A 25,007-nucleotide genomic window follows, 5' to 3' on the forward strand; every position below is an offset into this window, starting at 1 on the left:
GCTCGTCTGCCCTGCACGTTCCTCGCCTCCACGGGGCTAATAATTATGCAGCACAGTTGGGCTGCGCTGGTGGGAGCAGGAGCTCCGGAGGGCGAGAGCTGGAACTGTGCTTTTCATCTCCTGCTGGCCGATGGCATATTTGAGGAAAAACAAAATTCTGCCTTTTCTCAAGTGAAGCATTTTAAACTGAAGCACTCCTATTAGAAACCCCAGCCCCCCTCAGAGGAAAGCGGCGGGTATTGGGAAGAAACATCACAAGAGTTTTGCTGCAGCAAATTCAGGCCCACCTTTGCCCAGCAGTGTCGGGAACGAGTGCTCGGCTCCAGTGTTCAGAGCCTTGGGGAATGAACAGCGGGAGATCGCATCACTGACCAAATGCCAGCAATTTACTTGCACATCTTTATGCTATTTGTATCGTAGAGTCCATCTAAACCACGATGCAGGAACTGGTCCTCATCTGCCAGCTACCATGGAAGCTAAATCCTGTCACATCAACAGCAGTCTGGGTCGGTCGGTCTGTCCTCATCCGCAGGTGCTGGATTCTGGCCGTTCGGTGGTGAGAAATGCAAATACTGACTCACTTCTTTTTCCTGTTCAGGAGATGAGGTGCAGATACTTTCACTTTACCAGGAATATTTCTTGACAGATCGGTATCCTACGAAACATTAAAGACGAGAAAAGGAACATAATGGAAAAGCATTTACTAACATCTTCCAGTAGTGCGTCCCAGTCTGCTGGCAGGGACTGGGGTGCCCATTTCTGCCAGCTTTCCCCCAAACAAGGCTGTCATCAGGCTTATGCTCTCACGCCATGTTTTATTAATGAAAGACTGACTGACTTAACGGTTTTCTGTGCAGCTTCCACACATCAGCTCCATTCGGATGGGCTGGCTGGGCCAGCGATTCCCTGGGCACTACCTGTTCGCTTCAAGGTCATTAACCATTAACGGCATTTTTCTAGCAGGGTGCCACAAAAAGTCAACGTGAAGTCTGCTGCTATTCAGTGTTTCTGATCAGTGAACTACTGCAGGCCAACAAGCGGCTGCCACAGAGCAGTCTAGGCTGCCTGATAAAGGGGGATCACTGGTGTGAAATGAGAAATAAGGACAAAGTCATGACAGGCAGTGCAGGAGGACCGAGGGGCTGCGGTGCAAACAGCTGACGGAGCCAGGGAGGACAGCACGGCAAGGGAGGAGAGCACGGCAAGGAAGCAGCCCTCTCCCCGGTAGCAGATATGGGAGTGCTGCAGACTGATGGTGCCAATTTGAGAAGGAAATGGCAAGAGAGTAGAAGAAAACTGCACTGGGCGGGCTCAGACCTGCCTGAGCAGAGAGACCACATGTTCACCCGGCCCGTGGTAAGCACCTCGTGGGCGGAGAGGGGCAGGCGAAAGCCGGCATGAGCGGCACTGCAGGGCGCTGCCTCAGCCCAGCTGAACTCCCAGCGCAAGTACCTGCCCTTTCCAAACGCTGCCCGTGGGAGTGGGAATTTCCCCTCCCAAAATGAGAGGACTTTTTGGAAGATGCTTTTGCCAGATACATTACTTTGGATCAAGAGAGACACAATACAGAAAGCTAAGGCCCAATTTCTAACTATTCTTTCCAGCCTAAGCAGTACCTCTGCCCCAGCAGTACTGACAAAGACAACACTGCGAAAAAGGAAGCAATAGCGCACTTCGTTTTGGAAGTATTTACCCCCAAAATGGCACTAGCGGGCATTTTGCTGCTTGCTGTTACATTTGTACAACAGAAACCATATAGAAAAACTAGTCACCTTTACACTGCGGAACAGGTCTTTCTCTCTTGTGCTAGCTTCTTTGGATTGCATAAAATTATGCAAGGCAATCTTTGCAGCTGTAAAAACGCAGGAAAGAAACAGTATGTAAAAACGTGTTGGCTTCAGCAGGTAGAGCACTGAAAAGGATTCAAGTGCTTTAATACAGTACCTTTTCCCTTCTTTTGGGTGCCTGGAGTGAGCTTGACTTTATACCTTTCAAAAGAAAAGGTTTCTGTAAGTAGCACGCAGGCTCCTGCCGGCCAGTGCAGGCTGCTGCCAGACCCTTCCCACAGAAAGCACTGCAACTTACTTGTAGTTCGTCATGGCTGTGTAGGGAGCACAGATGGGAACAGCAAAGAGCAGAATATCCTCGGGGTGCGGCTGGCCCGTCAGGGAGTCCAGCAATGCCTCGCCTTCCTGAACGGGCAAAGGAGCTTCACTGTGAAACCAGACAGCGTCTCTCCAGCCCCCAGCTACCAGTTTCAACCGTGGCAGAGGCTGAAGGGTTCTCCCCCTCCAGCTGAGCTACAAGAGCCGCTGCAATGCCACAGGTACTGTGTGTCAGATCTCGTGATGGGGTTACTGAAACGTACCGAATTCAGCTTTATCACTCACTTCACTGGCACGGAATTACCAAGCTATGATTCATAACTGACCATCTTCGATTACTAAAATCACATCATTTGAAACAGGATGGATTTAGTTTTAAATGACCCAAACAGCATGCCCAAATGTGGTTAGAACTTCACAGGGTAACCAAAAGCTTCCCCCTCCAGACAACCGTTATCCTCCTTCATTAAAGAATTTAAAGAAAGCAACTTATTTCCAGCCTTGAGCAACACCCACAGCCTGTAATTATCAGAAACTCTGAAGCAATTTTATATGTAAATAAACTTCTACAGAGCAATTTGCACTGCATCGTATTGTGCCACCCTCCACCCCAGAGCCACCAGTACTAGGGGGGTGCAAACACCTCCAGAGGCAAAGACAAGGGACAAACTTCCATTTAGCCAGCCCCTAGTTTCTGTAGGGGATGGACAAGATAAGCAGGGTAGGAAGAAAAAAGAGGTTACATTTCTTTTTTAAATAGGGGACTTTAACAGCAGAGCCATAGCCTTCTGGTGCACATGCCCCAGCCCCAGCCTGCACCTCTGGTCCTGCTCACAGGCAGCTGCGTGCTGGAGTGGGGCCTGCCAGGAATAAAGCAGGAATAATTCCTATTTGAGCAGGAATAAAGCCTTCTCCTCAGCCCTTAATCGGAGCTTCAAATACGAGCGTTTACCTCAGCTCCTGGCTGATCCTGGTCTTGCTCCTCCTGCACACATAAACAAAGGAGACATCAGAGCTGAAATGAGCACACAACTGCTTTTTTCTCCCCCAGCCCCCAGAGAAAATAGATTCTTTTATCAGCAGTACACAGAAAGCCACATCCTCACTGCAAAGAGAATTTAACTTATTTTAAAGCAAAGGTAAGAAGAGCACTTCTATGTGGGTGAGAGGGGGAATATTTCTTTCAAAACTCTGATTTGCTTGGCACACGCCAAGCTGGGAGGAGAGAGATGGGCTGTGATTCAGAGATACTGACTCACAACAACAGACCTGGAGAGCGCTCAGTTATGATTCAGCTGCACCGAGTGGGAGGTATTGACTTAACTGGATCCTCATCAGCGTGGTGGAGCTCAGTATTCCTCTGAGCCCTCGTCCTGGCTGTGCTGGGAACGCAGCGTGCACATAGATTGCTGCAGGGTTTTTTGCTGCTTCTTGAAACCAACAGGCTCCCAGAGTCATGGCATTAGGCACAGTGTTCTCCACAGTGCCCCCAAAACCAGCAAGAGCTGCTCAGCCTCCCTGGCAGAATAGAGCTACACAGTGCCAGGAGCGTCACGGTAGAGGGTGAGAAGGGACAGACAGATGGACAGCAGAGGAGAGGCGAGCGTGCTGCTCACCTTCTCATCCTGCTGCTCCTCCAGGGCTGGGTCCTGCGACTCGTGCAGCAGGACTCCTGCTGGGAGCATCTCCTTGCCCCCTCCAGCACCACGACGCACAGCCTTGGGTTTCTGCTGTTGCTTCTTTGCTGGCTCTTCTTTTGTCTTCCCCTTTTTCCCTTTCTTCCCTTTCTCCTCTTTGTTTGACCCTGCAGACTGTGGTTACACACAGAGGTGGTCAGAGCCAGCGACCCAAGCAACTGTGCCACAGGGGAAGGCAGAACCAATCTCACTCACCCCCAGCAGCTTCATGATGAGCTCCCGGTCCTCCTCGTCCTGGTCCTTGTACTTCTCCTTCATCTTCTTCATTTTACTCTGCAGTGTAAGAAAAAACACCAACAGCTTTAGAAACAATGACTTTTGCAGAGTTTTGCACCCACAGACAAACACCTAGATGCTGACCCCACATGCACTTTCCTTCCAGGTCTCCTGAACCTCTTTCAGAGCAGTTCACCAGTAACCTGTGGTTTTGGCAAGAAAAGCATAGTGTGCTCAATGCTAACAGACCAGCACCATCATCCTGAAACCACCAAGAGCCTAAAACTATCAGGCAGCCACGGACGTCTGACAGAAACCTGGCATTTCCGTCCACACTTCACATGGCAACGGCGCAACCCGTGGGTAAACCTGGTCCCTGCCTACCTTCTGGCCCCTCTTGATGGGCTGAGGGGCTGGCACACCCTTATTGGTGTTGGGAGCAGGGGGAGGCTGTGTCTCTGGCTCTCTCTGCTTCTCTTCAGGCAGCTCCAAGTTTTCAGAGTCACTTTGCTGCTTCTTTTTCTTCATTTCTCTAAGGAAAACGATCACTTGATACACCACCTCTTGTTGCGACAAGAGAGGCTGCTGCTCTCCTGCCAGCATTACCACCCTGCTTCCCTGCCACGGGGCTATGGGGGAACCTGAGGCATGCACACTGGAAGTAACCCCTCCTCAGTAAAGCCTCTCGAGCCCACAGGTACACAAGAAACTGTTTGTTCACAACCAGGACTCCTGAAGGACACGAGCAGCCGCCATCCTGGGCAGGACCCACACGGGAAATGCAGGACAGACAATGGGCATGGACCAGCCTAGACTGGGAGGCTGCAAGTCATGCCCTGCACCCAAGTCCTGGAGAGGGGGTGGGGAGGAGGCACTCACCTCACTGCAAACACAAAGAGGCTCTCACCTTCTCTCCTTGGCAGACAGATGCCTTCGCCCCTGGGACTTGCTGTCACTCTAAGAAGTGAAACGCAGTTAGAGAACACCATGTCCAGCAGCGGTTCACACTGCTCTTTGCCAAACATCTGAGCTGGTACCTTACCAAGTTGGGTTCTTCCTCTTTGGGGAGGATTTTCTGCAGCGATCTGTGGGGGGACCAAAATGGAGCTCATCAACAGGCATAGAGCAGCTCAACCACGGATGCATTACCATAGCCCAGACATTGGCTAATTTGGTTGCATCACTTTCAGCTTTCTAGTTCTTGAAAATCCCAGCTTTGGTGAATGGAAAAGGGCAGCAATACCGGGATGCAGTTTACAAAACAAGTCTTCAGATCTCTGCCAGCTTGTCTCACGCACACACACAAACAAGCAACAAAGCCTGGGTACAGTACACACTAAAGGAACCTTCGATGCTCTGCTTCCCATGCACATGGGAACATTCCCATGCTCAGCTGTGGTACTCCCTGCAGAGCTGTCCGTTTCCACCCACTCAATCCTGTCTCTTTGCACCCTCTAAGGAGTGCCATTTCCAGGAACAACAGGGAGATGAGCTCATGTTGCAGCCAAATGCAGAGCAGTAATTCAGCACCAGCTTAGCAGAGCAGAAACAACTCACCAGTTTCTCAGGCCTGAACAGCTCTGAAAAGAAAATGGGGGCAGCCATCTCCTGAGGCGCAAAACCAGTGTGTGGTGGTCAAGGGATGCTTAGGCCAAAATAGGGAATAGCAGAGATGAGAGAGACAGATACCCCCGTGTGCATGCCTTTGGAGAGGGCTCCAAAGCAAGCAGCCCCCAAAGAAGAGCCATGCAGAAAAATGGCAGGCAATGGTACACAGCATGGCAGTATTCCCACAGTACAGGCTTGCTGCCCTGCACTCTGGCAGCCTGCAGAGCTGAGCAGTGAAAGAAGTGATGGCAACTCATAACAGCCCTTGTCTTGACAGCATTTTAACGGTATGGAGATCCTCAGAAGTTCACCCATTGCCGATAAGCGCAGCTGCTTCTTCACTTACCTTTGAGACTGAAGATGCGACAGGTCGATTGTTGTATCTGGGTAATTTACCTCTTCCTCCTTCACTTCGCTCTTTGACTCTGGATGTTCAGCTTCATCTTCAGATTCTCCATCATCCTCTTCAGAGTCACCCTCTGGTGCAGGAAGGTCAGCAATGCCTTCATCACGATTACTCTCAGACATGGCTTCCACATCTGCTGGTGCTTCCTGACACTCTGCTTTTTCCTCTTCACTACTGCTGTCTCCTCCTTCTGGGGCACATAGGTGAGGAAAAAACTCAGTTCACATTAGAAACACCAAACCAACCCACAACACAGTGCAGGGAACTAAATGCCAAACCCCAGACGGTCCCATCTGCCAGTAGTGCACACAGCACCCCGGTCACATCCACTGTACCTAACAGCTCCACTTCTTCGGACACCAGTTCACTGGCACCACTGGAAACCGTTTCCAGATCCTCATCCTGTACTTTGATCTTCCTTTCTTCTCGGTGTCTCCAAACACAGCTTTCATCCACCTAACAAAAGAGGCACCTTTACATTAAGCCAGTACCAGCTCCAGTGATCTTCGCTAGCCCATTCAGAGAGCACCTGACTCAGCTTCATTCTTTCCCTTTGAACATTTTGCCATTCAAAAGGCAAGAAAACTAAATGAGCACACTGAAACCGAAGTCTGACAACCTAGAAGGTACAGCTAGTGAGGAGACACACATAGCTGCACAACCAGCAGACTCCCCAAACATGCATATGCTTCAAACAGAGCTGGTATAAAAATCTAGCAGAGATAGTAATGTTCACAGTGTCTGTTTGTTTTAAATGGAGACAGTGCAAACTGGGAAAAAATGGCAATGAAAGTAGAGTAATCTTCAGCCAGTAGCATTTTATGGGATTTGTCCCAGTGGGAAAAGAAGTAATTGGGAATGTACTGATAAGCAAGAACCAGAAAATAAGCCTCCTACAGCTCAAACCAAATTACAAAAGCCAGCAGGAGCTGCACGGAGAAAGCAGTACCTTAAACAAGAAGCTAAAGCCCATCATCAGATATGAAGGTGGAAGAAAATTCTTCTTCCCTGAAAAACAAAGGCAGATACTCATGAGGAGGTTTAACAGCTACGTTAATGAAATACATGATGTATTTTCAAAATTCATTTTTATTAGAGGCTTTAGGCTACCAAAAAATTACACTGGGGCTTGTTCTCTCTCTTGGATGACAACAGAACAGAAGAAACTCAAAAGCAGCTTAGCTAATGATCTTCTGCCCAGGGCCTCAGCTAGAAATGCTGCTGCAGCTGCTTGATATTCAGTCTAAACCACTCAGGACAGATTTTCAGGAGAAAAGCAGAATCTGTTGGCTGCCACAGTGAGGGGGCAGCTCAGGTGGCTGCCACTGCAAGACAGCACAACATCTTCAGACAAAATGCCAAAAGTCAAGTTCACACTGTTCCTTTGTGTCTCACCTCGGATCATGAAGCTTCCAGTAGTGAGGTATTCTCCTGTAGGTGCAGTTTTAGAAACCTAAAAAAAATCATGATATACTATAAATAGTATCTGTCATAGAAGGACAGTGCTGTGTAATAACAGCAACGTTAAAGCAAACTGCATTTTAACTTATGGGAACAGTTTGCAGAAGGACTCTGTTTCCAAGGGGTTCTTCCTGTCCTTTGTAGGGTATCTTCCTAAGAGATGTTTCAATTCAATCACACTGGCACTATGTTTTAGAAGTCCCGTGTGAGTAACTGGGTTATTCAGGAAATAAGAACACTAAAGGCACTGTGACCTTCAGTTTAATGTAATCTGTCTGCCCTTACCCTTGAGTGGATTGGAAGCACAGCAAGATTGTAGTTAATACACAAGCTAGAAGTCCAACTGAAAAAAAATGAAAACTTACTTTTCAATAAAAGTCCTCTCCCTCTGTTAGTAAGAAGCCAAGCCTGCAGCATATCCTCTGTCATGTGCATGTCATATCAGAGGTTACCCCTCCACCCCTGGCCCTAAGAGTGGCACAGCCAGGGCGAACCCACAAGGAACAGTATCAGAGAACAAAAGTTTCACCCACATCTACCAGTTCCCACACAGAGACACTTTGTCTGCAGTTGCACACCAATTCCTTCAGATGTCTGCAAAGCTCATGCACGAGTGTCCTTACCTGGTTGTGGGAGACCCACCATGCACTGGTGACAACACGGGCATCCCAGGCAGCGCTATAACACAAGGCCATTGTGCCTGCCTCTGTCAGCGTTCGTGGAGGGATCGGTTCACCTACAAAGTAACACCCTACACATCAGTGAATGAGATCCATGCATAACAGATTAAATTCTCCAACTTCCACACGCACCCTAATCCAGTGTGTGAGCTTTCCAGGGGCTCTGGGCAGAGACAACACAACCTGGCTAAGCTTGAAGGCAGTATGGACAGAGCAGAAGCAGCATCAGCAGCTGCTCCTCACAGCTCCCTAAGAGAAGCTGAAGGCAGCTGTGCCACTGCTCCTTCCTCAGCTCCGCAAGGGAGCAGTAACTGTGCTCCTCACAACACAAGGCCAACTTCTACCACCTCCCAGGAATGGGGTACAGGCACGGTTTGCCCAGCTGGTCTCCCATAAGATCCATCCCACCACATTAACACTTCTCTGCTGAGATCAGCACCCTCCCTCAGCACTCAAACTGCTTATGCCACCAACCGAAGTCTCAGCAGGACTCCAGTCCCTGCGGCCAGCAGCAACTGACTGCACCACCACCCCTGCCAGTAACTAATGCTTGTCTCTGCGAGCACGTCTCCATTGCTCCTTCCCACCAGGAGCTCAACTGAGCAATTGCAAGCAGCCAGTCATGGCTGGGAAGCAGCAGCAGCCAGTGACAACCTGATCTTGGAAGCACTGATGCCTCTCACATCCTGAGGGAAACGTCTGCTGGAGCTGTGTACCACTGTAAGGGGGAAGGGAGCTCACCGGGCTGGGCTCAGACACGCAGTGCAGAGACTGCCAGTTCACAGTGCCCCCAGACTTCTACAAGTCCTTGCACCAGCCGCACACAAGGTACCTGATGGGTTCTTGATCACACAGCTTGTGGCTCCATGCAGATCGGCATGCACGTATATGTCCCCTGGAAAAGAAGCAACTCAAATCAGTCACACACGTGGTAACTACACAGACCACTCAAGCTAAGATGAAGGTTTCTAACATTAGCTGGAAAGGAGCAGGATTGGAAGAGGATACAGAAGCCTTTTAGTCCATCCCAGGGAGAATCAACTCCTTTGCTCCTCATAGGAGTCCACCCAGCCTATTCATAACCCACAGTGCTGGAGGCTCCAGTCTGCCACAGCAGACCCCCCAGCACTCCATGGACAACACACACAGAGTCTCCAGGACTCACCATCACCAAAGTCCCCTTTTACCTAAGACCCAACTTCAGAACAAACCAGACAGACCTTCCCATGTCATTCTTTTACAAGTACAAAATTGGAAAATAAGAGAGAAACCAATATATTCCGCTTAATCAGACTCTCACCTGGTTTAAGATACCGCTTTACAATCAGCTCATTCTGCTGTTGATCTCTTCCAGCAATAATAAGGTAATTCTCAGAACTAATGAACCACAGGAACTTCTCAAACCTGCCAAATTACATCAAGCCATTGTGTAAAAAACACCTGGAACTAACAGAACATCACAAACTCTAAGAATACCCATCTTGGCATCTACTCCTTACAAAAGGCACTGCAAATAGTTTCACATCCATCCACATGCCTGGGGCATAAAAACAAGGCACGATACAAATATAACATCACTGCCAACGATATTTTGAGATGAAACAAGTACCATCACCACAAAGTCCAGCTGCCTCCTATTTATTTTTATTTTCATAATTCAGTTGTTAGACTATAAAAAGATTTGGGGTTTTGTTTGGTTTTTTGTTGTTGCTTTTTTTTAAAATGTACTGTTACTATTTCACAGAGCTGCCAGAAAGTAGCAGTGAAGTTCCCTGTTTTTACTAAGACTATATTCCTAGCTGTGTTAAAAGCAAAAAACTACAAGTCCATGTCCACTGAAAGGAACTTTCCCAGGCAAAGGCACTAACAGGATCAGGCCACCACCTTCAAGGAGCAATTGTAAGATGACTCAGTATAAATTGTAGTGCTTCAAAATCACATTAGCTCCACTTCTAAGCTAGCGAAAATTCAGCCTGACACAGTCATTCTAAATTTGCACACATCCACAGTACATTAGACAACGACAATGAAACTGTACTTGCCAATAGACCTTTCTTGCTTTCTGAATGGTGGTAACTGTCTGAACTTCCCTCAACGTCTGCTTCGTCTTCTTCTCGGCCGATTTAAATGCCTATTTAGACAGAAAGCATGATTGGAATCCACCAGCACAGGAATCACAAAATTTCTAAATGAACAGTAAGAAAGTTGGTAGGAAATTTCTCTGAACTTTTGCAGAGTGCAGGCTCCACATACTGCTATTCACCGGCCTGCATTCCCCTCACGCACGTGTGAAATAGCTGCCCTAAAATCCTCATAAATCTCCACCCTGGATAGCTGCCCCCTGAGAAGATTATCAGCTCTTTGACTGTACAGATTTCCACTGATTTTCCACTCCTGCCTCCGTAAGTACTGGTCAACATCACCACCAAGCACCTGCCTTATGTGTTCGCAACGCTACTGGTGGAAAGCAGGTTATACAGCAGGGATCTGCAATCCTCTGTTCGGTCAGCTTAAGAGCCAAGAATGAAACAACTCTGGTTGGTTGTTTTTACCTTTCATGTCTCATTAGGACTACAGAGACCGAGTTAGGATTTTCCACTGATCAGTGACAGGGACTGTGCTTTTAAGTATCTTCTAAAAACAAAGAAAAAATACCTTTTCTGCAGCTTCTACTGTCTTCTGAGTTTTCTTAGCTGCATGTCTTTTGTGATCATAATACCTGCAAAACACAAGTTTGTTTCTATCTGAAATCCCAGCACATGCACTCATTTTTAGAATGTACTTATCACAGTTCTCTACATTTGCCACTAGCATTCAGTTTTGAGATTTTTTTTTTAGCCCAGTTCTTCAGCTTAGTTTTCACCTGAGAAAAACAGCCAGATGAAGTCAGTCCCCTCCTCAGATAGAGCACTGTGTTGGGGTTAATGTGTGGCAAAAGTAGCCATTTTTTTCTATGTGTCACTGTGCAGAACTGTACTCAAAATTAAATTAATGTGATAGCTAGAGACTAGCCGCTATGCAACAGTGAGATACTTGGTTTTGGACCAAGAAAACACATGTCTTCAAGCTCAGGGCAAGCTACCCATTTCAATTTCTAACTTTTAACAAGATATACACAGAGCTCTTCCTATGACATTATCACTAACAACTGTAAGCATACAGAAACTTCTACTACCAAAGCGCACGTTTACTGTAAACCTTACTTTTTGGCATTGGCATATGCAGACAAACTGAGATCAACATCAACTAATGACGGTTTGTTTTTCTGAGGTTTCTTCAGCTGTTTGTTTTTATTCTTTTTCTTTTTTCCCTTTGGTTCTTCTGTTTCTTCTTTCTCTAAATCAGCATCCTCCTCTTCCTCTTCCTCTTCAGATAATACATATGGGTTTCTAAAAACACATGACATCATATGATTAAGTGAACTGGTTATTTTTTAGCCTTTCACTCTTCTATTCTCTCATGAAGACTGGCAATGGTCTAAGGAACCCTTAAACCATTTTGCCTGTGCAGCTGCAGGAAGGCCCCAGGATGCCTTACATGCGAACTCGTTTATGTCTTGGTCTCAGCCAAAGTTTGGGGGGAAAAAAGAAAACAAAAGCAGAAGATAAAGAGCCCAAATTTTCCAATCCAAGAAAGTAATGTTTTCCAAGGCAACTTCTCCTATCAAAAGACACGCATCTATGCTATCAACCTAAAGAAAAATCTAGACTTAAAATGAAGAACAGTTCCAAAAATCTACTTTAATAAAGTAAAACACAAGACATTCTATGTGTGATCACCACATGAAAAGAGAAGAGTTACATCATCGTGCTGACTCATTGAACAGGACAGCAACATGCTGGTTTAAAACCTCAAAAAATATCTGCTCCACTGTTTTCAAAGAGGTATGCTGAGCACACACTAGCTGGATTTGTATTTGCTTCTCACTAGGACATTAAATCCTGCTTGATACAGCTGTACTAAGTCTGTGTAGCAAAAGGTGGTGAAGCAGCATAAAATAATGTTCTTCATAAAGGAAAATACATCTCCTTAGTCCTTTGTACTAAGGATGCACGATTCAACACTTGGTGGACTGACTGAACAGTTTGACCAGCAAAGTGATCACTACTCACTACAAGAACAGATGGAGAGGAGAGACTGATGACACAGTTGCCAACACAGAACTCACTCCTGAAAACAAGTTTATTCTATACACTAACATTTCTGAAAATGAGGTAACTAAAAAATTAATAAATTAACTTTGCCACATTACAGCTTTCATACCAGAAGTTCATAGAATCATAGAATCATTAAGGTTGGAAAAGACCTTTAAGGTCATCAAGTCCAACCGTCAACTCAACACCACAATGCCCACTAAACCATGCCTTGAAGTGCCACGTCTACATGTTTTTTGAACAATTCCAGTGATGGTGACTCCACCACCTCCCTGGGCAGCCTGTTCCAATGTTTGACCACTCTTTCAGTAAAGAAATTTTTCCTAATCTCCAATCTAAACCTCCCCTGGCGCAACTTGAGGCCATTTCCTCTCGTTCTATCGCTAGTTACCTGGGAGAAGAGACAATACAGTTCTAGCTATAAAAAAGAAATTCTCACTTTTTTATTTCTAGCATTCCGATACAGTGTCAGATAAGGTTTTTAAAGACACTCCAAATACTGCCCCACTGCCAGTTCTCTCATCAGGACTTCTACAAGAACCAGCATCAAAACTTGCAGCTCACAACATCTGCAGTCTTGAACCATCAGCCTTTCACTGGACTGCCTTAGCTGTCAGCAGCATTGAAAGGGGCAGGATCTCACGTGAATTTTAGATGAAAGAAGAGTAAACCACAGAGAGTTAACTGCTGACTGACAGACTGGAACTTTGAGCCTATACTGCTTTAGGACACCTTCCAATGCTTTAGAATATAGTCAGACAGACTCTAAAAATAATAAAATAAATGCTATTACAGTAACCACATCACTATTATTTTTGAAAGCAAAAAAAAAGGTATCCCCCTCTGCTCATAGAACTATGTTCTCTTCATGCTGCTATAAGAAAAACCGAACAGTGTAAATACCAACGTACAAGCTAAAAAGATACCAGTTTCCTATACAGCTCACATGGTCAGTCCTACTTGTATTCAGTACAGGTGATCTGCAATGCACTCACCTCAGCAGCATTGTGATGTGATTCGTCTGAAGCTTTAATTCTTTGATTGCACTTGCAACGGGGTCTCCCTGCGCTTGAGCTTCTTTAACGATCGCTCCGATCTCTGTCCAGTCTATCTGGTTGGCTAATGCACTACGGACCACCTGGATGGCTCGGTCGACAATCTCCAAGTTCATTTCTATAAGTTCTCCTTTTATCTTATCGGCTTCCTTAAGGAAAGAAAAAAGTTTATACCCATTGAAGCTAAACATACACTCAGCAATAGTTTAAAAAAAAAAAAAAGTAGTAGTTAATATTGAGATAAAATCCAAGAACGGCATTTGAAGTGATCACATAGGACAACGGCCAACTTGACTCCTGCAAGCAGAGTGGCACAAGCAAGTTTTGGCAAGTCCCAAGTGAGGGACAAAGCACTCACAAGGGAGCAGAGTCCCACTGGGCAGGCCTAGGCTCCATGAAGGGCTACAGGGTGCTCAGTGACAATGGAAGGCTTCAGTTTGGCATCTAACCCTGACCATAGCAATGCAGACCAGCAGGTACAACTCTTCAAGAAACTTTATGTACCTTCTTGGTTAAACAAACCTCTCAGTCTTACCTGAGCTTGCTGAAGAGCTTCTAGTCTGTGCTCATGATCCCTACGGACATTTTCAAGCTTCTTCAATGCTTCTTTTTCCTTTCAAAAATAAGAAAGATTGAAAAATATATATGCAAATGGCATCCTACCACCTAATCACTGCAAGACATTCAATAGGGCATTCCAGCACAGAAAAATACAATAGCGTTAAGAGATGCAGTCTCCAAAATATTTTTGTTAATTCTGTTACTTGTACTCCAAGCAGAACCAACCCATCCCTGACCACCACTGACTCAGCATTTCCATGGCAAAAATAAGAAATGACACCTCCCTCACCTAGGCTACAAGAACCAAATGAAGCATCTGAAGCTCAGAGAGCCACCTCAGCTGCCCCACTCTTGGATGAGTGCATACCTGCTGCAATGCTTTCAGATCAATTTTTTGTCCCTCTAGCTTGGAGTAGAACTCATCTGCCGCCTGCAAGAGAAAATCAGTTTTAAGAATTTCCAAGCTGCACTAACTTATACCAGCAACAAGCAGGCAAGAGGAGGTTCCGCTCAAGAGAGGTGGCTGCAAAGCACTAGAAGAGGAGACAGATGCTAAAACAGGTTTCAGTAACTTCCTCCATTTTACCTTCACATGAGATCGACATTAGATCTGTTCAGCAAGACACTCAAGGATATGCCTCACTGCAAACCAGGGGCAGTGCACAAGTAAGTAAGTGGCCAAACTATGGCCCACATTTTTTGCTAAGAAATGATGAAAATGAAGCTGCTGTTTGACTCAGTGTGCTCTTCAGATTAAATGATGCAGTGATCGACCTGTCTGCCCTGAATTCCTGGTTACCAAATGCAATGATAAGAAGAAAGGAACAAGGTCAGTTAAAAAAAAACAAACACAAAAAACCTAGAAGGTATGCCTAAGAACTGCTCCTGGTGTCCCAGCTGCCAGCCACTGTGCTTAAAACAAAAGAGGAGGAAGGTTTTAGGCTGCTTAGAATATCAGTGCTGTGAAGGAGATGACAGAAATTCAGCCAAGAAGCAGGGTAGGAAAGTGAAATGGGAATTCTGGAGATCAAGGTCAGAAACAACATGCAGTTAATGATTTCAAGTATTAAGGAGTCAAGGACCAGGAAGGACAACACTCAAGGAAATACTAAATCAGGTGCCTGAAGCTTTCAAAATAGTCACTGGAAAAGTATAAATGTGATGACTCTGATGACTGCTTGCCTCCAGCGGTAACTCAGCATCTGAACTCTCCACTAACAAAATGTTTGACCAGAACTGGTAACAGCCTCCTTCCTTATAGGTTCAATACACACCTCCGTGTACACATGCCACATGTCGTATTTCAGCTATGGGATCTAACTGAGTTAATAAAGACAATGCTGCTCAGCAGTAACCTAAAGGCCCTGTTTTAGTTGGCCTTTTCTGAATAGAATATTTATCCATAAAATTAATCATCTCTTCCAAGGTCTATGTTTTCACTGACAACTTCTTCAGTATATTTTAATTACTCTTTTTAGCATCAGTCAATTAAAGCACTTAAGTACAGTATCAGCAAAAGCACTGTACCTTATTGAATGAGTCAAATTCCAAGTACGGACATTTTGAATGTTGAGAAAACAAGAAAGGATGAAATTCCTCATATCTGTAAAATACACATTTGATATTATCACCTGAAAACTAATTTATGTTATGCAGACTAGTAGAAAAAGAAATAAATACTTCAAGTATTTACGTGTAGATATCTTCTGCTGGTTTATCTGGTTCCAGACTTGGCTTTTTCTCCCTTTTCTGGATAATATAACCCTAAAAGAATACATAAATATGTCATCAGTGTTTGTCTTTGAAAAGGATCCCCCTTGTCTTGGCAAAGCAGCAAGTTTTAGGTGCTAACCTACTGATAGCATGAGATAGTAAATCATTCTAGCAGAGAGACCTTGTGGCAGAAGCAATGTGATTGACTGAGGAAAGCCCTGACCGCTTGCTTGTCTTCACTCCAACTTCTTCCAGAAAAAAAGGTGAACTTCTCTTACAAACCTCAGGACTATGCTACAGCTTATCACATAAATGCACAGTTTCTGTGCAGAACAGCGTTACCTGCTATTAAAGCACGAGTGCTATTCTCATAGGGCCTACATAACCTGCTTGTAAATTATTTAATTGCTGCACATCCAGTGCAAGGAAGCAATTTTTATTCCCCATCACTACCTGGAGCCCAAGCTCACAGGATAAAATCTGTAGCTGATAACACCAGGAACAAGCATGTGCTGAACAATACCTGCCTACCAGTTTAATTCTGCAATTCCTGCATAACCAATAACCAAGTTGCCCAATGGAGACCCACCTTTCCACTGAAGTTGTCAGTTAGTGTCATATATTCTTCTGCTTTCTCTAAAGCAGTAAGCACTTTCTCAACATTTTCTAAAGAGAGAGGGGGGAGGAGAGGAATATTTTAAAACACCTAGAACAGAAAGATATCTTTATATAAACATAGCAGAACAGCAAATCAACAAAAGGTCCAGGCAACTGCTCTTCCAATTAAATGCCTGAAGCAACCTGTCCAACCTAACCACGCTAAGTAGGATCCTAGCATGTCTCAAAAATAAAATAGCAGATATCCTTTACCCCTGGTGCTTCACTACAGCAGTTACTGTTCATTTTAAACAGGAACTTCAGCATGCATTTTACATTTGGGGAATTTTTAATTTTAAAAAATCTATATAGGTACTTCTAAGAAATAATAATTCAAGTTTCAGGAAAAAAAAAACACACAAATGCTAGCAATTTATTAAAATAAAACTACAGAGGCAAAGCATAAACCAGTAGCTGTGAGAAGCTACTTGTTTATTACAAAGTTGATTTATTACAGCATCATAATGCAGTAGGAAGTAAAAAATCCTTTTGATTTATGTCAAATATAAATCACACAAGAAAAATAAGACTACAGAAAAATCTGTTCTGACTTTAACACCCAAATCCATCATTTCCCAATAAATGTAAAGCTGCTACTTTATCAAATTCCCACTGTGTTTGCTATAGATAAAGGAAAACTTTGATGGTAACTCTTCTAATGCAGGATCCTTGTAAAACATCCCTTTACTTAGCCAGAGTTCACCTGATGTGTAAGGTGGTTTTATAATGAGATACCATTTAGACTATAGGAGGAGCCTGATCTTTTATCTCCAATATATGCACAATTCAAGAGTTTTAATGTGAACACAGCTGGTCCCCAACCTAAAAACATTAAAACATATAACCATATGGCCAGAACTACAGGTTTAAAGATGACTTGTCTCTTTGGAAAAAAATACTACACAGGCATAAAAATTACTATATATGTAGTACAGCCTTTAAAATATTATTTCCTACATACCTTTACTTTCCATATGCTGATCTATTTTGACATAACCAGAAAATCCAGCTTCTATAAGGCAATGCTCAATAAGAGTGGCTCCGTAAGCTGTTAAAAAAAGAAGAATCGTCTGTGGAAACATTCACAATAAAATTTGTATTTACACTGAAATGACAAGAAGTGTTTTAACAAGCTATGGATGTGAAACTACAGTCAATCCTTAGAGAGGATGGCAATAGCGAGGGAATTGTGGTCCCAAATTCAGGAGGCAGAGCCCAGAAAGAGCAGGCAATCAGGACTCCTGCGGTGACTCTCTCAGAAACACTCACTGCTGGGCAGAGCAGCTGGGTCTCAGCTCACAGTTGATGAGTTCTTACAAACTTAAGGATGCTTAGGTTCATCTGGAACTGGGAAAGGTCTAGCACAGAATAGGATATACAGGAAGGATGGGCTTCATGTTGGCCAAAATGAATGAAACCTTCACATTTAAAAAGGCGTAGGAAAGTTCTGAACTGAAGAGTGTAGGAAACCCAACACGAGTGGCAAAATGCCTGGCTTGGGATAAGGTATTCCAAAGGGTGAAGCCATACAAACTCTGTAGCTTCAAATGAAGAACTAGGAAAAAACCAGCAAGGCCAAATGTGAAACATGAGTGACAAACGACAGATGCAGCTCCATTTGAACAGGGTGCAGAGAAGTAGCAAATGAAAACAGATATACATGCTGCTACAAAGGTGCTTAAAGACAAGATGGGGCCACGGAAAACCAGGTTTAACTTAGAACACTGAGAACAAGCAAAACAGAAACATGGAGCAAGGAAGACAACCACTGGGACAGTGCAGCATCAAGCTTAGAATGATGCAGGTGACCTCAGAGTGGGTGAGCAGGATGTTAAGAGTCCAATCAAATTAAGATGATAACCACTTGAAAGAAACCCCAGCACAATCCCATGGGAATGAAAACCCAGGCCTACATCTTATGCATATGGTATTAGGGCTACTATAATGATCACCCTAATGTGCAAAGGGACAGCCAAGAGATTGTGAAAGCAGGACACAGAACAGCTAAATCAGGTTTCAATCATCCCAGCCTGGCTGGATAGATGTCATGTCATAGTACAAGGCTGACACTAAAATTTACCCAGATTCATCCCAGCACAACAAAAGCCCAAGACATTGGGCTACAGGCATTCACAGTTCAAAAAGGAAGATTACATAAAGCAAGGCAGCTTGTTAGAAGGAAAGAAATTAAGACAATCAATAAAAGGCAATGCCTGCAGGCTATTTAGAGATGCTATTTTGGAGATACAGAACAAATGCATATCACTTATTAGACAGTGTGTCAGAAAAATCCAAGGAAGGCTGGCATGACTAAACATCAGGTTAGGAGAAATTGTTAAAAGTAAAAAGTTATCTGAAGTTCTGCCCCTTGTGGAAAATGGGAGACCAAACTCTGGCAGGTGAATTTAAAACACAGCAACACTGGCCAAAATTAATCTTGAGAAAATCTGAAGGAAAAAAAAACCTATCAGGATTAATAATAAAGCCTTTTCCAGATACATCATAAGCACGAACCCTGCCAGAATCAGTAGGTACAAGAAACAATCAAGACGCAAAAGGAACACTCAGGTATGACAAGAGCAGGAAAATTAATGTCCTGAGTTTCATTCATAGTGTAGGGGCACAGGGAAGCTCGGGCTGGAACATTTCACTGCAGGCAGTATGTCAGAAAATCTGCCTCAAATCCAGTTGTCAGAAGAGGTGATGGATCCCACAGACAAAACAAGCAGCACCGAATCCTCAGGATCATGTGGTACTCAGCCAGGCATTTAAAACAACTCAGGATGGAGATGCCAGACTGTTAACTGTAGCCTGCAATGTCCCTCTTGCCTGTAGCAGCAGAGGCACAAGGAGGTTAATGCACTGGCAATTTTAAAAAGGGACTAGAAAACTATTAACTCTTTTTAGCCTAAAGACTAAAACTAGCAGTGAGCTTTGCACTAGACACAGAAGAGCCAGCAGTTTTGTATTTTGTGTCATAACTCTCCAAGACAGTTAAAAAGCACAAAGACAAGGGAGGTCCAATAGATATGGTCTACTTGGATTTCCAGAAAGCATTTAGCAAAGCTCACCCCAAAGCTCTCAGAGAAAACAAGCTGCCACTGGATAATGGGATAGCCCCTGCCTGGATTAGAAAGTGGCTGAAAAACAGGAAACAGGGAGGAGGTATAAACTGTCAGCTTGGAGGGAGGGGAGGAAAGCGGAGCTCTACAGGGCCCTTACTCTAGAGCCTGCACTGATCAGCATACACCTAACTGAGCCGGGAAGGGGGAACAAAGGGCAAGGGGCAAAGCCTACTGATGAAACACAATTCGTCTAAGCAACAAAGACAACAGCCAGCTGTGAAGAACTGGAGAAGAACGAGCAATAGTGAGCGATTAGACAAAGAACTGACACAAGCTCACTGTAAAACAACAGAAAACAATCTACATGAGGAAAGACTATCCTATTTATGCATATGCCCAACAGATCATTTCTATTTGGGAGCAAGACCTAACAACAGATGGTCCTGTGGAAACAATAAGCTCAATTGTCAGCAAACACAAAAGAGTCAAGCTGTGTGTTGGGAATTTTTAGGAAAGGAATCATGAATAGAACAAGGGAAATCATGCCACAGGATAAATCCGTGGTGCACTTCCACTGTGAATGTTACGTACATTTTTACTTACCCCTTTTCAAAACAGGTAAAGCTAGAAAAGGTACAGAGAAGGACAACAAGAACCATCATAGGCTTGGAACAGATTCTGTACAAGGAAAGACTAGGAAGGCTATGCAGTAGGCTGGTTAGCCTAGAAATGACCGAGACTTACAAAATGTGTGGTGTGGAGTTGATAAATAGGCAGCAACAGTTCACCTTCTCTTCAAATCCAATACTAGGGCTCAAGTAAAACTGGTGAGATGAGCTCCAGAACAAAAAAAAGAGGTGACTTCATGTGACATGGAAGCAAGTGGAACTCCTCACCACAAAAACACCATGGATGCCAGAAGTTCATACAGGTTCAAAAAGAGATTTGGTAAATAAACATGGAAGGAAAATCCAACCCAACCTACAAAAAACAAAGATGCCTGCTGACCAGTCATGGGAAGTCTGTAAAACATAGACTGCTGGGATTGAAAGACTCTTCCAGGAAAGTATCAGTGTGCCTGTTAGGGCTGCAGGGTAATGACAGGGGATGACCAGGCGCTGGCCCAAGGTTAAGCTAACAGCATATGATGTGAGGAACTACAGGGCACTGTGTGAGAAACCACTGGACACGACAGTTACCAGCATGAAAAGTGGCAAAAATTAGTGAAGCGGCAGGAGGGATGGCCAGGTTTCCCAGGTGGTTAAGGAAGAGTGCAGCGAGAAACAGCCAAGACTCACATGGTAACTGAAGGGAAGAACTGTGGATGTTTTACAGAGTGGAGCATTGCCAGGCCAGCCATGCCTCAGTAATCAGATCAGTAACACTATATAAGGCCAAGGTTACCCAGAGAACAGTATGAGAAATATCAAATTTGGGTATGGATATAGAAAAACTAGGACCAATTGGGGAAAGTAATTAGCAGCAGGTTGTTTGTTTAGGAGGAGACCGGGGTGGACAAAAAGAGGGACAAGGGTGGTAAAAAAGAAAAGCAAGACATGGGGAAAGTAACACTTAGGTCTGCAAATCACATGCTTTGAGCTGTTCAGGGGTACCCACCAGGCAATCCTGTGCTTGATCAACACTGCCAAATCAGGAGCATAAACCAAACTTGTTCCGACCACGTCATGCAAGTCAAATTTGCTTCTGTGGTCAGGAAAACTGAGGCACACTGTGCTTTGTCCAGCTACCAGAGAACACCCAAATGGATATTATCAAGCATCTTGGTATTACCACATCGGTCCTTGCTCCAGGACTGGCAGCAGTGACATACTCCAATCACTTCCTAACAAGATCCTTCCCCTGACTGTACCATTACATCTCCTATTCAGTACTACTAAAGACAAGACACTGGACAAAACACATCAAGTCAGAGCTCCAGCAGAGCTACTCTCAGGTCCTCATCACTGCAGGATTACAGGAAGGTTCATCTCTTTGTGCAGTTGGCTTGGAATCAAAAAAATCTACTCTGTTTTCGAAGGCTTAGGGTTTTCATTGTTTTTCCAAACATACATAATAGCAGACCGTCATGAACAACATCCAAAAAAAACACTGCTTGAAGTTGTTCTAATTTTGAGCATCATCTAAATGTAATGCGTGTTGACCCCACTTCATTTTCTAATGAATCCAAATTACTTTTTTCTAATGAATCACAATTACTTACGAAGATGCGGGTTAAGAACCCTCTTCAGTTGTTCCCCTTTGGGTGCATTTGATATTATTTCAGTTAACCTGCAAAAGATAATGGAGAGTTGTCATTCCAAAGAACATTGGCATTTAAGATTACATTGTATTACTCAGAAGCTACAAAACATTTTCAGTTTTAAAAAAAGAAGTGCCAAATGGCCTGTAAGATGTGAAAAGACTACCCAAAGGCATGCTGCCTTTCACAGTTGCGGGTAATTTGGGTTTATTCCAATACATACACCATCTAAAAGCAATTACCTTTCCAAGGTTGGCAGAGGTGCAGGTGCTTTTGCACTGTTGACTGGGTATCGTTCCCGAACCGCAAATCTGACATCATCCGCTTCATCCATGCGAAACCTCAGAATGTTTAAAATGACATATTCGTGGTCTGTCAGGACAATGTTACCCTGTGAGCACACCACAGGGGACCATCAGCAAAGGCCATACTCACATGCTGGCTTACAGAGGACACGTTTGGAGCTTTGCACTCACCCTGTCGTACAGCTCAATGATCAGGTGATATGCAGCTTCATCACTTCCAAACTGGAAGTCCACAATTCTGTCTATACCCAGCTGTTTTACACTGACAAGTCTTCTGGTCTTTAAATGCTTACGGCACTGTCAATAATGGAGAAAATGTCTGTGAGATGATGCAAACAGACCTGCTTGTGACATTTTACAACGAAATACATTCTTAGCTGTAGATCCCTCCTGTGACACTGACCACTTCTTACTTAATACAAATACCATAAGGGTAAAAATGCTAATCTTGGTAACACAGACACAAGACAGTTCTTAGCAAAATAGTACCTTGATATTTATAGTTAATGTAACAAACCCAGATTTTTAACATTAAGCCATTTTTGCCATTCAAAACTGGTATTTGTTTAGCTCAACAAGTGAGCAGCTAGTTAAAATTCAAAGGATTTATTTTACAAAGAGAACTGGGATTAATCCTGCATCCATATATGACATGGAAAGCCACCCTGGAGAATCTTTGCCAAGTCATTTCAATGAGGCTGCATCCAGAGGTGATGGGCTAAGCAGACCTGTATGCGTCAGCACTCAAGTTGCATCCCTGCAGATCTACCTGCAGAAACACAGCCTAACAGCTTGCAGCAAGATCTGAACCCTCCAAGTCCAGCAGCACTCTATTAACATAGGGTGCTGCATCCAGGGCCTAAAAACTTGGACAACCCAGGTGGAATGACAAGGACTTTGCTGGAGTAAAATTCCAAAAGGTCTGAGTATCCCAGAAAATGTCCAGCAGGTTATTATTAGTCTTCATAAATTTAAATTTTCATTGTTTCAGGCACTGAACATCAACAACGTTGATCCCAGGTCTACATTTGCTCTTCCCTTGTTTTCAGTCACCTGCTGGATCAGGATCCACCAGGCAAATCCTTCCACTATTTTCTTCTGTCTCCAAGGACAGAACATAAATATTGCTTTCTGATATCCAGCCACCTTATTAAAAAGAAATTATAGGTTAGTTTACCTTCATTGCAAAACCAGACGGCATCATGTTTTTCGGCCACTCAAACTCCGTCGTGTGAATGCGTATACCAGATTCAAGCAGCAGCGTAGCCTTGCAGTCTGGTCTGTTAACAAAATAAAGACTCACCACTTGGCACATGAGCAGCCCCCCCAATACCACATGCCAGTTTGCACTGGAATGAGACCAAAGCACCACAAACCAGCGGCACGCCATCTACAGAAAGCGCTGTTGCCAAAACTGGTAATGCCTATCAAATAGTGCTGCTGACAGTGAAAGGACATCCACTTTTTAAGTTTACAAACAGTGTGGCCAAGCAAAATGCTTGGCAAGCAATGGAGTTAAAAATTGTCCAAGACAAGTGGAGGCAAGCAGACGAGCAAGGGTCCATCTCAGACACCACTGGAGTGGTCAGGTTAGTGACATGACATGAGCCCTACCACACATTTGGCTTACTTACTTACACTTACAACACTTACTAAGTGTTGCTCTGTATTCCTCCAACTCCTCCCTTCCCTCCCCACAAAAAAAAACAATGACAATTGTGTGTTTTTACACTAACATCTTTGGCCTTTTGCTTATTTTCTACAGTATTCCACACTTCATATGCTATTTCCCAAGAACTTCCTGGGTAAAAATTACTGCATTTTATATCAAAGAACAATAGAATTTCACTGAAAACTAGTCAGAAAAGCCACACGCTTGTCAACAGAAATGTACAGTAACAGCATAAAGAAATTTCAAGAAGTTCTTACTTTTGAAGGCGAATAAGATACGTCTTATTATCCACATCATAAACATTGTTTACTCTCATTCCCAATAAGCTGTCAAAAAGAAAATACGTGCTTTGGACAATACGATACACAAACCATACAAGTATCTGAAAAAGTCCCAGTGATAATTAAAATATACAGAAGTGCAAGTTATGATAAATTACCAAGCAGTAACTGAAGAGGCAGCAAAGGAAGATTAACAGAATGAGCTGGAAGCTGAACAACCAAAAGATGGAGAAAAGGATAAAGTGCAAAAAGCAAGAACACCACTGCGGACACCCCAGCTGCAACCAGACAGCTTCTGGATCTCCAGCACAGGATGGAGGCCAGGCTGCCAGTTCCTGCAAGCATTTCTCTTTGTGTCAGGGACATAAAATTGACTGGAGCACTTTGCTCCTCTGGGCTACCTTCTGCATCACTTGGGTAGCCCTTTGCCAGCATGGAGGACTAGTATTCCCAATACAAGCACAGAAATGAACGGGGAGGGGGTAGGGTGTGTCAGTCTCGTCACCATTTTGTTCAGCGTGGAGCCAAATATGCAGATTGCCCTGGACACCAGAAGAGTAGGAGACCTCCATGGGGCATGGATGTCAGAGCATTAGAACTTCCCAGCTGGATGGGAGAGCATATGACAGACAGTAGGACCTTCCCCACGCAAACAGGAAAGGGAGAGCACTCAACTGCTCCCCAGGGAGAAGCTGGGGGACAGGACCAGGACAACGAAGGGTTGCTCAAGAGCACCAAGCCTTCCCTGAGGGTGTGACAGGGGAGGCAGTGAGGACTCACTGCTCTGTGGCAGGAAGATTGTGCTGGGGGCCACTCGGGCAACATCAGACAGGCCCTGTGCTGCCCCATAGTGCCGCAGCACACGGCAGAGAGAGGCAGCCCACCACCCAGCACAGCGTGGGGCTGGGCTCCCCACAGGGGCCATGCAGTCCGTGTGTACAGATGGTGGAATCACCCCAGAACGGGACAGTGCAAAACTGCATCGTCCACTGGGGAGGGCTGCGCGCAGTACGATGGCAACCTGACCAGCGCAGTGCGGGGCAGGACACCGCGGAGGAGCAGAGCGCGGGCGTGCGCGGAGCCCTCACAGCTCTGCGCCATGAGAAGCCGG

General features: G+C 44.6%; 1 protein-coding gene across 1 annotated transcript; it reads right to left on the reverse strand.

Moving 5' to 3' along the window:
* Positions 1-577: 577 nt before the first annotated feature.
* On the reverse strand, positions 578-23,940 carry NEMF (nuclear export mediator factor). Its single transcript, XM_010296839.1, has 32 exons — positions 23,873-23,940; positions 23,121-23,223; positions 22,115-22,240; positions 21,881-22,029; positions 21,600-21,667; positions 17,275-17,361; positions 16,246-16,322; positions 15,637-15,707; positions 15,471-15,546; positions 14,311-14,373; positions 13,918-13,995; positions 13,323-13,531; positions 11,377-11,562; positions 10,829-10,892; positions 10,216-10,304; positions 9,474-9,577; positions 9,006-9,068; positions 8,117-8,229; positions 7,428-7,485; positions 6,982-7,040; positions 6,368-6,488; positions 5,973-6,222; positions 5,061-5,103; positions 4,926-4,975; positions 4,403-4,550; positions 3,998-4,075; positions 3,722-3,916; positions 3,058-3,090; positions 2,086-2,192; positions 1,945-1,988; positions 1,773-1,852; positions 578-655 (listed from the first exon to the last, which is right to left on the reverse strand). The coding sequence occupies exons 1-32, from the start codon at positions 23,929-23,931 to the stop codon at positions 578-580; spliced, it is 3,129 nt and encodes a 1,042-aa protein (XP_010295141.1). The 5' UTR covers positions 23,932-23,940.
* Positions 23,941-25,007: the final 1,067 nt, after the last annotated feature.

This window comes from Phaethon lepturus, unplaced genomic scaffold (genome assembly GCF_000687285.1).
Source record: "Phaethon lepturus isolate BGI_N335 unplaced genomic scaffold, ASM68728v1 scaffold22711, whole genome shotgun sequence".
In the NCBI taxonomy this organism is placed as follows: domain Eukaryota; kingdom Metazoa; phylum Chordata; class Aves; order Phaethontiformes; family Phaethontidae; genus Phaethon; species Phaethon lepturus.

Excerpts from the sequence above, each read along its gene's own strand:
- NEMF (XM_010296839.1), bottom strand. The coding sequence starts at position 23,931 with ATGAGAGTAAACAATGTTTATGATGTGGATAATAAGACGTATCTTATT. Across the intron at positions 16,323-17,274 it reads TCAGCATATGGAAAGTAAAG|AAAATGTTGAGAAAGTGCTT; the intron begins GTATGTAGGAAA and ends CTCTCTCTTTAG. Across the intron at positions 5,104-5,972 it reads TCGCATCTTCAGTCTCAAAG|ATCGCTGCAGAAAATCCTCC; the intron begins GTAAGTGAAGAA and ends GTCCCCCCACAG.